This window comes from Gossypium hirsutum, chromosome D07, assembly GCF_007990345.1.
Source record: "Gossypium hirsutum isolate 1008001.06 chromosome D07, Gossypium_hirsutum_v2.1, whole genome shotgun sequence".
Classification (NCBI taxonomy): Eukaryota; Viridiplantae; Streptophyta; class Magnoliopsida; order Malvales; family Malvaceae; genus Gossypium; species Gossypium hirsutum.
The window spans coordinates 1410317-1425764 of NC_053443.1; the positions used below are offsets into that span (position 1 = coordinate 1410317).

General features: G+C 29.7%; 2 protein-coding genes across 2 annotated transcripts; both read right to left on the reverse strand.

The window, feature by feature from the left end:
- Positions 1–2472: 2472 nt before the first annotated feature.
- LOC107932185 (uncharacterized) lies at positions 2473–6008 on the reverse strand. The gene is made up of 4 exons (XM_016864138.2): positions 5755–6008; positions 4357–4600; positions 3882–3922; positions 2473–3064 (listed from the first exon to the last, which is right to left on the reverse strand). Exons 1-4 carry the CDS (start codon positions 5786–5788, stop codon positions 2739–2741), a joined length of 645 nt encoding a protein of 214 aa, XP_016719627.1. The 5' UTR covers positions 5789–6008; the 3' UTR covers positions 2473–2738.
- A 3676-nt stretch (positions 6009–9684) lies between these two features.
- On the reverse strand, positions 9685–15040 carry LOC107932206 (lycopene epsilon cyclase, chloroplastic). Its single transcript, XM_016864158.2, has 10 exons — positions 14601–15040; positions 12047–12218; positions 11460–11595; positions 11281–11391; positions 11089–11191; positions 10859–11002; positions 10676–10783; positions 10363–10588; positions 10053–10185; positions 9685–9942 (listed from the first exon to the last, which is right to left on the reverse strand). Exons 1-10 carry the CDS (start codon positions 14898–14900, stop codon positions 9777–9779), a joined length of 1599 nt encoding a protein of 532 aa, XP_016719647.1. The 5' UTR covers positions 14901–15040; the 3' UTR covers positions 9685–9776.
- Between the last annotated feature and the right edge of the window lie 408 nt (positions 15041–15448).

The following is a 15448-nucleotide window of genomic DNA, read 5'->3' on the forward strand; positions in this document are numbered from 1 at the left end:
CAATATTATAATTTGCACCGAAATTGGCCTTTGAAAAGTCAAAAGCTAGAGCTTTTAGGTTTTTGGGTTGGATTGAAAAACCAGTTTAAAAAGCTACAGGTTTATTATTGCTTTTAGTTAAAAAAGAGAGGCTAATTTTGTAGTTTTGAAACTCAATAATAAATATTGGGTTAAATCAATTAAGTTAGTTGGTTGATTAAGTTTATTTAGTAAAAAAGGCTTTTTTGTAAGGGTCGGATCGAAAATGGGTTTGAATTTGATATTTTTTTTGAAATTGAATCTTAACTTGACCTATCTCGACCCATGAAAATCTTTATATATGAATATATTTAAATTTTTTAAACATGTTACAAGCGTATTTATATCATTTTTATAATTTTTAAAAATTTTAATTGTTATCTCATAATTTTTAATAATTTTTTTTTGAAAAGCATAGGATGAAACAAATTAGGATAACTATTTGTATAGGTATACGTAGCACATCACATGTTAGTGTTTAGTTCATTTGTCAGCCACATCGTCATTTAACAGTAGAAATGAATATAATTTTTAACATAAGAACCGATTTGTTATTTGGTTCGACATATAATGACTAATATGCCCATTTTTTAGTAAAGATAATAAAATGCAACTTGATTCTACTATTTCTATGGTACTTTTATCTAATCTTACTCATCATTTAATTCTAGTCCATTTATATGAAAAAATTAATTTGTATATATATATATATTTTAATGTACACCCCACTCTATCCATCTTCAAAGCTTACCCAAAATAGTTAAAATTCCACAAAATATGCCTTTGTTTAACACGTGGCAAGATTAAAGACATTTAGCATAAATGATTCCAGAGAGGTGGATTGTTTAGGTTTGGGTTTGGGTGAGAAGATAAGAATTGTCATCACTCATCACCACCATCATAGCAACACCAACTTCAAAGAAAAAGCATCTTTTATTAGTTTGAACTATACCTAAAGCAATATTTTAAATATTAGTTGGCAATCTAATCATTTTTTTATTTTTAGAATAGGCTAGAAAATGAAGTTGTTTAAATAGTGGTAACATTGAGGTAACTTAGCTGTGAAGGACTTCGGTCTGGTAGATTTTTCATTTTAATTTTTTATGATAAAATTAGATTTATAATTCATTCTTCACCATTTTAAAACAATCTTTTAACTTTGTCCTGTTGGTTGGAGGAAAAAGATAAAGACGAAAGAAGAAAAATAAGGTGTAGAGATAGAAAGAGTGTTGAGAATTTCGTTGCAAGCATATATCTGGACAGGTAATTCCATTTTGATGTTTATGAGAGGAGTCATGTGATTTTGCTGATGGGTGCACTCGTGTATATCCCATCAGTCATATGTCACATTGTTGAGCTTTTAGAGTTTACATTATAGTAACCCGAGCTTTATAAGCTATGTTGAAAATGTGTCATGATCTTTACTCTTAATAAAATAATGAATCTTGATTAATGAATAAAGCTTCCACCGGAGCCATCAACTGATTTGATTAAAAAAAATTGATTTGACTGGTTAAATACATACTTTATTTGATTAACGGATCAATTTAGGTTTTAATTTATATAATTAAATAAATTTAACATTGATCGGTTTAGTTGAGTGAGTCAAATTTTCCTTTTGTTCTCTCTCAAATATGAAAAAAAATGGAGAGAACTACTAGGTCTTGTTCAAAAATTTATACATTATATATCATAAATATTTAAAATATTTGAAATAATGTATATTAAGAGTCAGTTAAATGAATTAGTTCGGTTATAAAATATTATAACTAATAATTAACCGGTTTAACCTATTTTTAATCACTACAAAACTAAATTAATCATCATAACCAATCATAATCGACTTGATTTGAATGAAAGTTTAGTTATTGGTTAACTGTTAACTCAATTTAAATCAACTTTTGTTCGCTCGTAACTATATGTTCTATGAAGTACTTTCAAAGCCAATGAAATTCTGGTTAGAAAGAGATTATGGGTAGTTCTAGACATTGTATAAAAAAAAAACAAATAAATTTCTTTGCTCACCATTTGAAATTGCTAGATTTTATGCTGGCTTATGTGCAGTCAAAGATGTTCCATATCCTTCATTTGCTTCCATGGGGCATATAAAGTTCGCCACTACAACTGCAAAAATGCAAGATAAGTTTCAAAACAGGCCAGGACCATATTTTGTTAGGGAACATAAATCAGTGTTATCAAGGCGTGTGCTAAGGCGTGCCCGTGCCTGTGCTTGCACGCCTTAGCATTATATAGTAAAAACGCCTCAAACTCTTTTGAGGAAGTAGTGGTGAAACCAAAAAATTACTTTAGGAAAGGAGCAATGCATAATAATTTTTTGGGAGGGGGTAAAGTACAATTTTACTTAATATTTTCATTAAATTTTGAGCATTCAACAATAAATATCAACCATAAGGAAATCATGGATATGATACAGAATTGTGAAAACATCTATGGTTAAAGAAATACCAGCATATGTGATCAATGAATGGGATAAATTGTGATTAAAAAAACAGACAACCAGCAAAGTCTAACATAAGCAACTTCCAAAGACACGAGCACCTCTGCGTCGAATCAAATCGGGAAAAGGAATGGAGAAGACATTGGATTCACCAAAATCTCGAAGCAAACATCGACAAAGGGTACAACGATATCTTAATGTTTTCATGGGATTTTTTCAGTAAACAAATAGGTAAGAATCCAAACCATACAAAAGCTTGCCATTAATCTCTCTTGCTGCCCCAGGGATGGCATACTTTTTCCAATCCCATTCCAAGGCAATGTCTGAACCCTCCTTCCTTCAATTCGGAACCAGAATCATTTGATCCTATCTTCGGATGGATTGTTCCGACAATAGCTTCGATTTCTTCTTTAGCCCTTTCAAACACATTAGGTGCTTTAACTTCATTTAGTGGGGTGGTTTCATCTATATCATTACTCTTCCCATGAGTTTCTTTGTGGTGATGGTTTGATGATTTGTCATGGTGCAAGATGGCCCCTATCTCTTCCTTAGCTCTTTCAATCAAATTAGGGGCCTTGACACCATTTTCTAGTAACATGTAACACAAAGTAAGCACAACACAATGTTCATCATCATAAGTTCATGACACTTTAAACTACAAAAATGTATATAAGAAAGGTCAAAATATGTCATCAATCTGTGCTTGAATGAAGTTTGATCGATTATAAAGGAAAAAAATGATATATATATTTATTTTGTTAGGATGGATAAACTGAGTAAGGGAAAGGAAAGTAAATGAACTCTCACAAACTTTGGTTAAAAAGGGGAAAGAAAAGGAAATGATTGATTACAATGATATTTTCTAATTATGTAAAAAATAGACAAGATAAAAATGGGATTTCATATTTTTTATTTTCTAATTATGTAAAAAATAGACAAGATAAAAATGGTATTTCAAATTTTTATTTTCCAAAATTGAGGTAAAGTGTTTCAAGGGAAAGCACCTTTGCTTTCTCTTGCTTAAATAAAATACTTATCTAAACACGGAAAAGGGTCTCACTTTCCTTCTTTTTTTTTTTTTACTTCTTTTAGTTCCTGTGCTTAAAAGGTTAAAAGTTGAATCCTTTTTACTTTTTTTAACTTAAAAACTCAAGTTCAATAATTGACATAGTTAGTATTTTCTGTCAAAATTTGCCATCAATACAGCTATGCTATCATACTAACTTTAGAGTCAAAATTTACCATCAATGCACCTATGCAATGATATTAACTTCCAGAAGCAATTCATTATAAACTCAAAATGCATATTCGATAGTGAGAAAATTTCAACGGAAAATACTGAGGTCTTGATGGCATATTTTGACTATTAAGATATAAGTATGAGCCAGGAAATTAGCAAAAGAACCTGGTTTGTCATGTTTTGCTTGTTCCTTGTCAGAATGGTCCCTGAAAATTCAGTGTGAAGTGAAATTAAACATATAGAAAAAATAAAAGTCCGCTCCAAGACTTTGTTTACTATTGAAGTTGAAAAATACTGTTTAACCCACACCTTGATTTTAAACAAAAAAATTGGTAAATAATCAACTTTTCAAACCAAATACTGATTTTAAACTAGAACTCTAACACTTTCGAAAAAGTCTTTCGATGAAGTTACCTTTTTATCCCCCATTAAATCTTTCACTTTACAACATCATATTAAAATTAACATTTTATCTTCTCAAAAGCACTTTTTGACAATAATGATAAAAACTATCAAACTTTTCAAAAGCTTTTTTTCATAGCACTTTTCAAAAGTAATTTTCAACTTCAATAGTAAGCTAGCCCTAAGGCATTAATAGATTCTCATATTCAATTTCCAATGATAAAAATTGGATCCCAACCTTTCATCAACATGAGTTTGAGACTCTTTTTTATGATGGACTGTTTCAACAAGGGCCTCAAACTCCTCCTTTACTCTTTCAAACACATTGGGTGCTTTCACATCATCCAATGGGGTGTTTTCATTAATATCATCTCGCTTCCCATGAGTTTCCTTACCAAAAGGATGTATTTTCCCAACATGAATCACAGCTTCTATCTCTTCCTTTGCTCTTTCAAACATATTAGGTGCTTTTACATCCTCATCTGCTAGCATTACATAGCATTAGCACCAAAAGAACATTTATTTGATCGTTCAAAGAACCACTAATCTAATCTCTGACAGGTTCAACCATTGAAAGACTTAATTTCTTTACTATGCTGAAATTTAGAATTTAATCCTTCTAGTTTGGCATAATTTTGTCCCTCTACTAGCAAGTCCAAATTGATAATGCTGTTAGAAGTGTGACTTTTTTCTTTCTTTCTTAAAACAGCTTTAAGCATTCAACAGACATAAATTCATTACTGGTTGAACATGGTTGGCTAGATTTTCACGTGCCCTTAACTATGCGACTGGGTACGAAAATGATTAACAGTGTTATCAATTCGGAACTACTAACACTATTATTAAAGTAAAGTGATTAAATTAAGCCAAATTAAAGTATATAGATTAAGTCTCAAATCTTAAGATTATAGTAGAAAGACTAAAACCATAACTAAACCTAACAAAGATTAACCCATAAATTGCAGAATGAACAAAGTAAAAAATTACATCCAAAAGATTAAATTCTGCTATTAGTTCCTCTGTTATGTGTGCAGTAGTAGATTTGATCCGTATTCTTCAAAAAATATACGAAAAATATATTGACTTAGAATATCTAATTTTGAAATTTTAATAGTTGTTAATGAATTTAACAATAATAACATGTTTGACGGATCAGATTTTCAAAATAACATGAGTTAATGAATTTAACAATTATCTTTGGTAGACTAAAACTTTAAAAATTGAAAAGCATAGGGACTAAAAAAGACCAAATCAAAATACAAGAATTAAATCCACAACTTTATTAATGTACATGGACTAAAATCAGAATTTAACCACAAAAAAACTATTACGAATCTAATATATAATTTCCGGTTCTTAGGATGGATTCTCATACCCAATTCAAATTGAAAATACATTTAACGATCACTCAAAAGAATCACTAACCTAATTTCATACATTCAGCATTGAAAGATGAAAGAACATGCAAAACAAAAGCAATAGACAGGAGATAAAACTAAAGAACCCCATCATAAATTACAGAAAAACAATTAATATTACGAATTCAAGATAATATCTCCATATCTATACTGGGATTTCTTAAAAAAAAAAAGAACTTACAATAAGGGATTGAAGAAAAGGAACAAGAGAAAGATACCTGAGGAGGAATTGGATGAATTTGATTTGGGCATTTCAGATTTGGATGAAATGTGATGCAAATTGGGATTTTGATTTTAATGGTTTTGAAGAGCAGAGGTTTTTGCGCCTCCGCCAGACTGGAAACAAAAGCAGAGAGGAGGTTGCGTTGGTGGCCTACTTGGATGAATATTGAAAAAAGTATACTATAACAAAAGGATCTTCTTCTATCATCTACTATTCACAACTTAACAACTGTACTGTCATGGCCATGTCTGTGGTCCTCAAATGGCATAATTGTTTATTTCATCCTTAAATTTTATAAAAAATTATTTTAGTTGTTTATTTAATTTTTTTAATTTTAAACTTACATTATTTAAGTCTCTTAACTTTAGAGAGGTGACATCCACTTGGCACGTATATGCCCATTAATAATTCATTATTTTTTAAAATTGAAAATATTAAAAGATATATTTTTATACTTTTTAATTTTTAAAAATAAAATTTTTATATTTTTTTTAAATTTTTAAAATTAAAAAAATAATTAATTACTGACGTGATATTTATGTATATGTCATGTCAACAAAGTTAACAAGTGTTAACTTTTCCATCCAATTTTGGGTGATTTGACAAACAACACAAATTTAAATGTTGAAAGAGACGAAAAATTAAATGGAGAGCTAAAATGATTATTTTTTGTAAAATTGGAGGGTGAAATAAGTCATTCTATCTTGTCAAAAGCACTTGATTTTGGAGGGTGAAATTAAATCGGTGTTTGTACACTGAGTAGAGAATTAGCACAAGATATAGAAATGAAAAATGACTTTTACCACAAGTGTGATAGGTCAATTGTAATATTTATGTGTTACAACGGAACATGAAGTTTTTCAAGGATCAAATCCAAGAGAGATCGGGCGATTAGGTAAATGTTCAACAATTAAGCATGCATTTAGGAAGTCTAGCTAGCTAATGGCTCAGTGGTATATTACGACAATCCATAAAATGAAGTTGATTGTGTTAAATTATACTTAAGATAACTAAATTGCATAAAAACAAAAATTACAAAAAGTATTAATCTGATGAAATAAAGTGGTTGATTGATATTCATGTTGCTAATTAACTCCTGAACTAGATATCTAAATTGTTTAAACTCCTAATTGGTCCAATTTTACCTCTTGATCACCATTTTACACAATTAAACAATTTAGTCCAATTTATCCCTCGACCTCACTAGACTAAATTGAGAAAATCGAATTTGTTTACAGTAGGATCTCCTCTTGATCTCACCTATCTAAATGTCCCCTAAATTTGTCAATTCTAGGTTTTGAAGTTTATTCGATTTAATTTAACTTTTACGATTTAGCCTCTAACCCTAAAATTAATCATGCAACATTTCAAGCAATCCAACCACTATGAAGTTTAGCTCTTACCTATCATCAAAAAACAAATCCCAACCAATTTCATGCTAAAATGAATCATCAAATAATCACAAAATAGTTAAGGGTTAAGAAATGCTTGGTAAATCTTGAAGAGATCCTTGCTGGAAATGATAACAAGCAAGAATATTCCACAAAACTACAGAACAAGTTAATACTTTGCAACTTTTGGTGACTAAAACATTTAAATCTATTTAATACTTGGAAGAAAAACTCAAAATTACATAATAGGTCCTTGTATCTTTTTGAACTAAAAGAGAAAAGTGCAGCAAATTAAAGACTGAGCTAGAAAAGAAAAAAAACCTAGGAATCTAAAATGATTAAAGGAATAAAAGAACGATGATAGATAATGGATGTCCGAATTTTTGTGTCATAAAAAGGCTTTAAATACTTTGATTTTCTAACCTTAATATTGACAAAAATGCCTTTTAAAAATGTGATGACTTAAGCTTGCTTGGACACAAAATTACCCTTACAGTTTTTTCAATCTTCAGACTTCAATGTCGCGACACCTATGGTAGTTGGCACGAAGGGGTCATGGAAGGCTCTTAATGTCGTGGCACACCTTTGCTAGTGTCGTGACCAGGATAATAGACCATTGGTTTTAATAACTTCAGTTGTTGGGCTTAGAGTCACAACCTTAAGGGCTTTGAATTGCAACTTTGAAACTTAGTGTTGCGACTTCCACAATAGGTTACTTCCAAGTTGAGTTTTGGTGAAGTTCATTTTCTCGAGGCGATAAGAGGTCAGTTTCACAACACACAAGTACCTATGTTACGACCTCTATAATAGTAATTGAAGTCCTTGTTGATGTTTGGCCTTAATCATCTCCTTGCACAAGCTCAAATCAATCATTGGGCTCCCAATGACATAGTTTTGTCAAGTTGAGTCTCAAAAGTGGTAAAATATAAGAAAAGCTAACATTAAAACTAAAATCTAGAAATTGATAAAAAAAAAACATTAAAAAGACTTGTAAACTACTTAAGAACAAGCTCATTAAGTACTTGAGAGAGCATAATTTGACATGTCAAATTATGACATATCATTGGACCGGTTGGTCAGACCAATTGAATTGAAAATCGATTAGAGTAATTACAAGTTAAACAAACAAATATGACATAGGAAATTACAATGTAATTACATTCTATCATCTAAACGTGTCTAGAGAATTATAATTCCTCGTAATTACAAGAGCTTGTATTTACTACCTTAGTAATTATATTTTCATCCAATTACTCTCCGATGTCAAAACAAACCTTAAAGTAATGTTTGGAAAGTCACCTAGTAATTGAATTTGGATGTAATTGTTTGTAATTACATAAGAGTGACATGTTTAATTAGGTAACCATTGTAATTGATGGATCCCGTTGCATTAAATGTAATTGGAACACTAAATTACACTTTACTTTCCAATTCTTAGGGGAGGGTGAAAATTGAAGTAATTCCACTCAAATCAAAATTTAAAAAAAAAACTATTTTTATACAAGTTATAAATGTATATTATAAACATGAACAAATTGTTTGGGATGATTATGGTCAAAATTTTATTATATCATAAATTATAAAAAAATATATTATAAAATAATTTATGTATTTTATAAAACTATGACTTAAATAATTTACATATTAGTGTTATAATATATTTATTTATAAAAAGATATGGTCAAAAAGTATGGACATAACTTATTTATGTATCCATGTTATATATTATAAAATAATATAATGTTTATAAAAGAATGTTATAGTTTTTTATCATAACTTATTTGTAAAAAATAATTTTTTTTAAATTATGACAAAAAATTATATTATTTATAAAAAGTGTTATAAAAGTTCTGGACAATTTATAATTTTTTTTATGAAAATTATATATTATTATTTTTACTTAATTTATGTATTATAAGAAGGGATATAACCTAGCATAAGTCATTTTCCCAATTAAGTTTATATAAGATGTTATAATTAAATTTACAAACTATTTGACTGTGAACCCAGGTTGATGCTAATTATGCAACTAACAAAGGTTTTCTTACAATATATCGTAGAGTATGATACCATTAGAGAAAATTGTGTCTAACACAAGCACCATAGATAGCTCACAAACTCTTTATTTTGGGATATTCAAGGCTTTAAAATGTGGTTTCAAAAGACATTTGTTGTTCTAAAAAAATATTTTTCATATTAACATCACCTTAGTATAGCATAAAAAAAAGGTTGGTTTCATAACTTCAATTATGGGTGGAGTTGAAATGATTCATACTTCGTAAAGTATATGGAAAAAGGAGATCTTGATCATTTCAATGATGCATATCCATTTTCGGGACGAACAAATGATAAATTTGCATATGATGTGTTTTTCTTGTTGTTTTTATTAGTAATCATATTATCAATTTTTTTTAGATTAACATAATACATATGGTGATTTAATTTAATTTGTTTCGAGTTTTTATCAATTTCATTCTTTTTTTTTCAATTCAACCGATTGGAATCAACCATATTAAATTGAAGAAAATATTAAATGAAGCATTTATTTTCGAAAGAAGATATATTAGCAAATATTTGAATATACAAATGCCTAGCAATAAAAAAAAACAAAATAAAAAGATACCATCTAAAATGTGAGATATGTACTTATCATAGTTGTTGCAGTTGGATCCTTGAGCAAGTGCCTAATAAGCAACATTTTCATATCCATTGGTGCTATAACGAACATAGAAAAGGCAAATACGACGAGATCGATCGAAGAAAGAGTCGAACCGAGAAACCCTTGCCACATCCTGCAGCATGATATCACGAAAGTATAAAGAAGAAAACTCACAACTTCAAACTTGTTGAATGCCATTGGTAAACACAGTAACAAATGGCAAATATCAAGTTTAACTCTTACCAACTTGGCAAACGGAAGAATATGCGGAAGAATGTTCGGCTGCCTTCGGTATCCAGCTGCAATAGGAGTGCTAACCCAAAGAGAAAGAATGACCTTTGCCGTTTCCTTTCTTGTGGCCAAAGAGTATTCCAAGCTGAATGAAATTAAAACCGAAGTTAAGTGTTGGGATACGTTATGTATTCGACATGAGTATGTTTGATATTTTCTATATGAAAGTTACGAGCCGAGTAAGAGATATAGAACACATCATACAACCAGAAATAATGCATGCATACCTTGCATGCATGAGTACCAACTTTTGCTTGCATACCTTCAATTGACATATTCCAATTATTTCTTTCAAAAGTAAGAAAGCCTTTCGAATAATCTCTCTTTAGGATTTTCGCGATCACGGAAGCGTATCTCGGAGCCTCAGATAATGATCTGGCAATTGAATAACCAGTAGCAGGATGCACCATGCTTGCGGCAGCACCGAATGCAAGGTTCTTCTGTTTCATGTTCGGCAAGGAACCGCCGAGCGGAACATAAGACCACTCCTGGATGAGATAACTGGTTTTGGTAACTTCGTAACATAATTTGGCATAATCAAACATATTTAGGGACAATTTGGTTATGAAAATTACCTCTTCGTAAACTTTTACAATCCGGATTCCCATGGCCAGTAACCTTGACATTAGCTTCTTCTTCAAGAAATCCATAGGCATGACCTCTTTTAAAGCCAAACAAGTTTCCTGCAAGGCAAGTTTATGGAATCATTTTACATGTGATCATGACATATACAAGATGTAGATTGGCATGGCTTAAACCTCAAAGAAAACTCTTGTTGATGACATGGGCATGCCATAAAGGAATGAAGGATACTGATCTCCTAAACATGGAACTTGTTCTTTAGCATAGTCTCTATAATCCATGAATACCATCATGCTAGGATCATAAGGATTGTTCTCCACCTGTCAAACATGTTCCTCATAAAGGGGCAACTTTTTTGGAGCATAAAAACTTGGAAGTAGCACTTTGGCATTTCATGTATTTGAACCTTAACCTCGATTCCGTACGCGGATTGCATGGCGACCCTTGGACCTCCCACCTCATATTGCAATAATTTACCAGAAGCTGCTCCTGAAGCAACAACAACAAGCCTATAATAACATATTAGGAGCTTGAAAGGAGCTATGGTGTTAAAATACTTATACACCGATGGCAGTAGGGGGAAAAGAAATCATCCTACCTGCAAGGAACAACATGCTCGTATTCGCAGGCTACGAGATTATGACCATCGGTAGCTTCGACAATTGATTCAACCTTTGAGTTAAGATACATTACGCCTGATTCGACACACCTATTGAAATTCAAATCAAATTAAATGTTGATGTAAAAACATTATTGGAAAAGGACCTATATGACAACCTCTTCAACAACTCGTCATGGAGCAAACGTCGATCGACACGTCCATAAGCACGACCAATGGTGATGGGCTTATCATCATCGAGGTATACTATTGTATTCGGCCAAACATGCTCCATACACTTTTCGAGTCCAAGATCTGTACAAGACATTAGATAAACTTACAAGTTAATAAGATTGTGATAGAACAAAGTTAAAAGTATCATAAAGATCGTTGTATTAGCATTCAAATTACATTTTGCTTTTACACGTTAGATCAAAAAGTAAATTGATCCTATTTGTTAAAAAATTCATCCATTTGCACTTTTAAAAATCGACATTACTGATGAAATAACTAGATAACAACATGTGGCATACCATATGTACCTCATGTTGAGTTACAAGAATTTGTGTTTAGTAGTAAAAATTTATGAAATTTTTAACAAAAGAACTAATTTGTTCTTTGAACTAATGTATAAGAATTAATTTTTTTTTAAAATAGAAAGGACAAAATACAATTCGACTCTTAATACGGGAGCCAACAGCACTTTTACCATGAATCAACAAATGTAGAAAGATTATAAATTTATGAAAAGAACAAGATGTAATACCTTTAATCTCATCCTCCCACAATCCATAATTATTGGTGAAAGGAAGGTCAGGGCTTATTAGTCCAACATTTAAACCCAACTTAGCTGACTCTGCAGCAAGGGCAAGACCAGCTGGTCCACTGCCGATAACCACTAGGTCTAGTATATTATCTCCGATTGATATTGGTGGTAACTGTGGAATAATATAAGATTTATATATTACTTTGAAAAGATAAAAATATATATAATGATAAATTTAATCTTGATATTTATTTATTTTATCTCTTTGATTTTTTTTATCACCTCGTCTTGTAAACTTTAAATTATAGTTAATTTGATTTTTTTGAGGTAGAAAATTTTATTGAAATGTTAAAATTTTAATGGTAGTGATATTATAATCTATATGGCATGGTAGTCTATATATACTTCACAAAAATAAAAAAATTAAATTTTCAAAAAAAAATTAAATTTTCAAATAAAAATAAGGAATAATAATAAATTTAGCTCTCAATGTTTATATTTTTTTTATCAATTTGGCCCTTATTTTTTTAAACTAAATTTAACCATCAAGCTTTTTAAAAAAATCGAATTTGACCATCAACCTTTCAAAAAGGGTCGAATTATTATTTTTTTAACAGGAATGCTTACTAAAACGTTAAAATTTTTAACATAGTAGCATGTATGGAAACCTACGTGTACTTCATACTAATTTTCTAAAAATTTTTATGAACTTTTTATATATTTTTTGAACTTTGAATATTATTATAAATTATAAATTATTTATTGACGTGATATATAAGATAAATGGTGCCCCATATACGTGGATTGTTACGCCAATATCGTTAAAAAATTAATATTTTAGTTAACATTTTTATTAAAAAAGGGTATTTGACTCTTTTTGAAATGTTAATGGTCAAATTTAGTTAAAATAATAATAAAAGCTAAATTTTAAAAATTTATAACTATTGAAGACTAAATTATCATTTATGTCCAAAATATATTAATTGTCATATAAGGTACCACATCACAACCACTAAAAATTTAACAGTTCCATCAAAAAAATATTTTCAAAAAAATAATTTAATTAAAATTTAAAGATTAAATATCAAAATAAAAACAAACAACAAAAAATAATCATTCATTTCTAGCCCGTAATAGTTAGACATGAAACTAAAACTTAGGCAAATTCCCGCAAAGGCAAAAAGAAAGCTAGGAGTAACGTGTCATAATTCTCATAACTAATTTTCATTCCTATTTCATGACCTTAATTCCCCCTTAGTTATAATAAAAAAAAGATCCCTAAATTCTAGGATAGAGAATAAGTTGGTTAAAACCAATTTAATTTATTTAATTATTTCCATAATAAAATAAATATATGTAATATAATTATATTATATATCATAATTTGATGTGTCAAGTCGGATCACAGGCTTATCCTTTAAGTAATAGTAAAACATGAACTCAAAAAATTTACTCAAGGTTGCTATTTTAATTTTGAAATGCTTTTGAAAAATTCGGGTTGGAAAAAATGTTCTTGTAAAGTATGGGTTGTTCATTTCAAGTGTTCGACATTACTATTAAAAATTGCAATGAAAAATTACAATTCCATTTTAAACATAATGTTAAAAATTTTAAAAATAATTTAATGTAGTTATACATAAAATATCATTTTAAATATTTTGATACATGACATATTTTAAAATTTTAAATAAAATAATAAATAATATTTGAGGAATTTAATATAATAACCATAAAATATTTTTTAAAAATTTTAAAATATATTTTAAATAATTAGTACAAATAAAAATATTTTGATAATTTATCTTTTTTACGTTTAGATTAAAAAATATCTGTCCACTATAATTTAATATTTTCAATGTGATAAATTTTATAACTAATTTCCATTCTTATTTCATGACCTTAATGTCCCAAAAGAGTGCCGCAAATTTCAAGTTGTTTCATTCGCGTAAGTCTATTTCGGTTAATTCGACTTTTTATTAAATCAACTAAAGTCTTGATTAGGATTATTTTATCAATTATTAGAATTTATAACCAATTAATTTAATTGACTTATATATTATTTTTAATTATTTTTAATATATAATAAATATTTATATTAATTATTATGCTTTTAATATATATCATTAGGTCTTATTTTAACAAAACAATTAATATTAATTTCAGAGTATTTTTTAATCTTTTTTTTATAATATTTACTCAATTTTTCTATTTGAACCAAAGTGTTACTTAATATTAATATTAATTTTAAATAAATGTAAGTCAATTAATTTGTTATATGGATTCGGTTAAATAGTTAACACTAAAAATCGATAGATTCGTTTATAATAAGATGATAATAACTATTTTACTTACGACTGACTAAATTTAATGGCGAATAAAACACTACTTTATACACCAAAAATAGTCTGACCTCCAAAAGTGAGCGATTTGATTGAATTGAGTTCGTAACTTAAATTCATCTTCATCGGCATTGTTATGAAATTAATTAACGGTAACCAAAAAAACTTTTTTTAAAAAGTACAAATAAAATGAGTAGGGAAAGAGAAATGAAAACCTTGTCCGCTAACTTCGATTGCTCATCCATTTCCTTATGCTGTTGCATTTGAACGAAGAGAAGTTGAGATCCGCCGGCTTTTACGTAATCTTCTTCATCGGCGAAATCTTCATTAACCGCCACGTAACTCTCCCTCGCCGCTCCGCTACCACTCACCTCCAATGAAATCAACCGTTGATTATTCGAAACCGCCATTTTCGTACTCACCGGATCTTTTCTCCTCCGAGACCTCCAAGTGGCGGACTTAGAAACGGCCACGGCCGAGAATTTCCGAGCTCCGACAGACGTCGCTATCATCATCACCACTGAAATTGACAAATAAAAATAATTAAAAGAAAAACTGTCTCTCTTCTTCACGTCGCCGTTGTTGTTTTCCTTGAACGAAACGAAGTGCAGATATTGAGAACAAAAGGAAATGATTCTTCTTGTATAAACGGAAGAATTTTTGTTTTGTTTCTTTTTGGTTAAAAGACATTTCCGATCCCTCTCAATTTCAGTATTAAACAAATTTGTCCCTCTAAATGAATCAATTAATTCTTGTCAAATTCAAAAAGTAAGGAAAATCGCAAAATTAGCCTTTTTGTCAATTGTATACAATTTTGATTGGTATAATAACATATTTAGACTTCAAAATTTACACTTTATGTCAATTTGGTCCTGACTTACTAGTAGACCTGATCATAGGTTGGGCCACCTGCTAGGCCCGAAGGCTCGCCCGCAAAATAGGAGGGTTTGGGCAAAAATATAAGCTTAAAAAATGAGCTTGGACAAAAAAATATTGTTCGTTTTCTAAACGAGTTGGGACTCGTGTAGGATTTTATGCCCGGGCCCAACCCAACTTGGTTTGT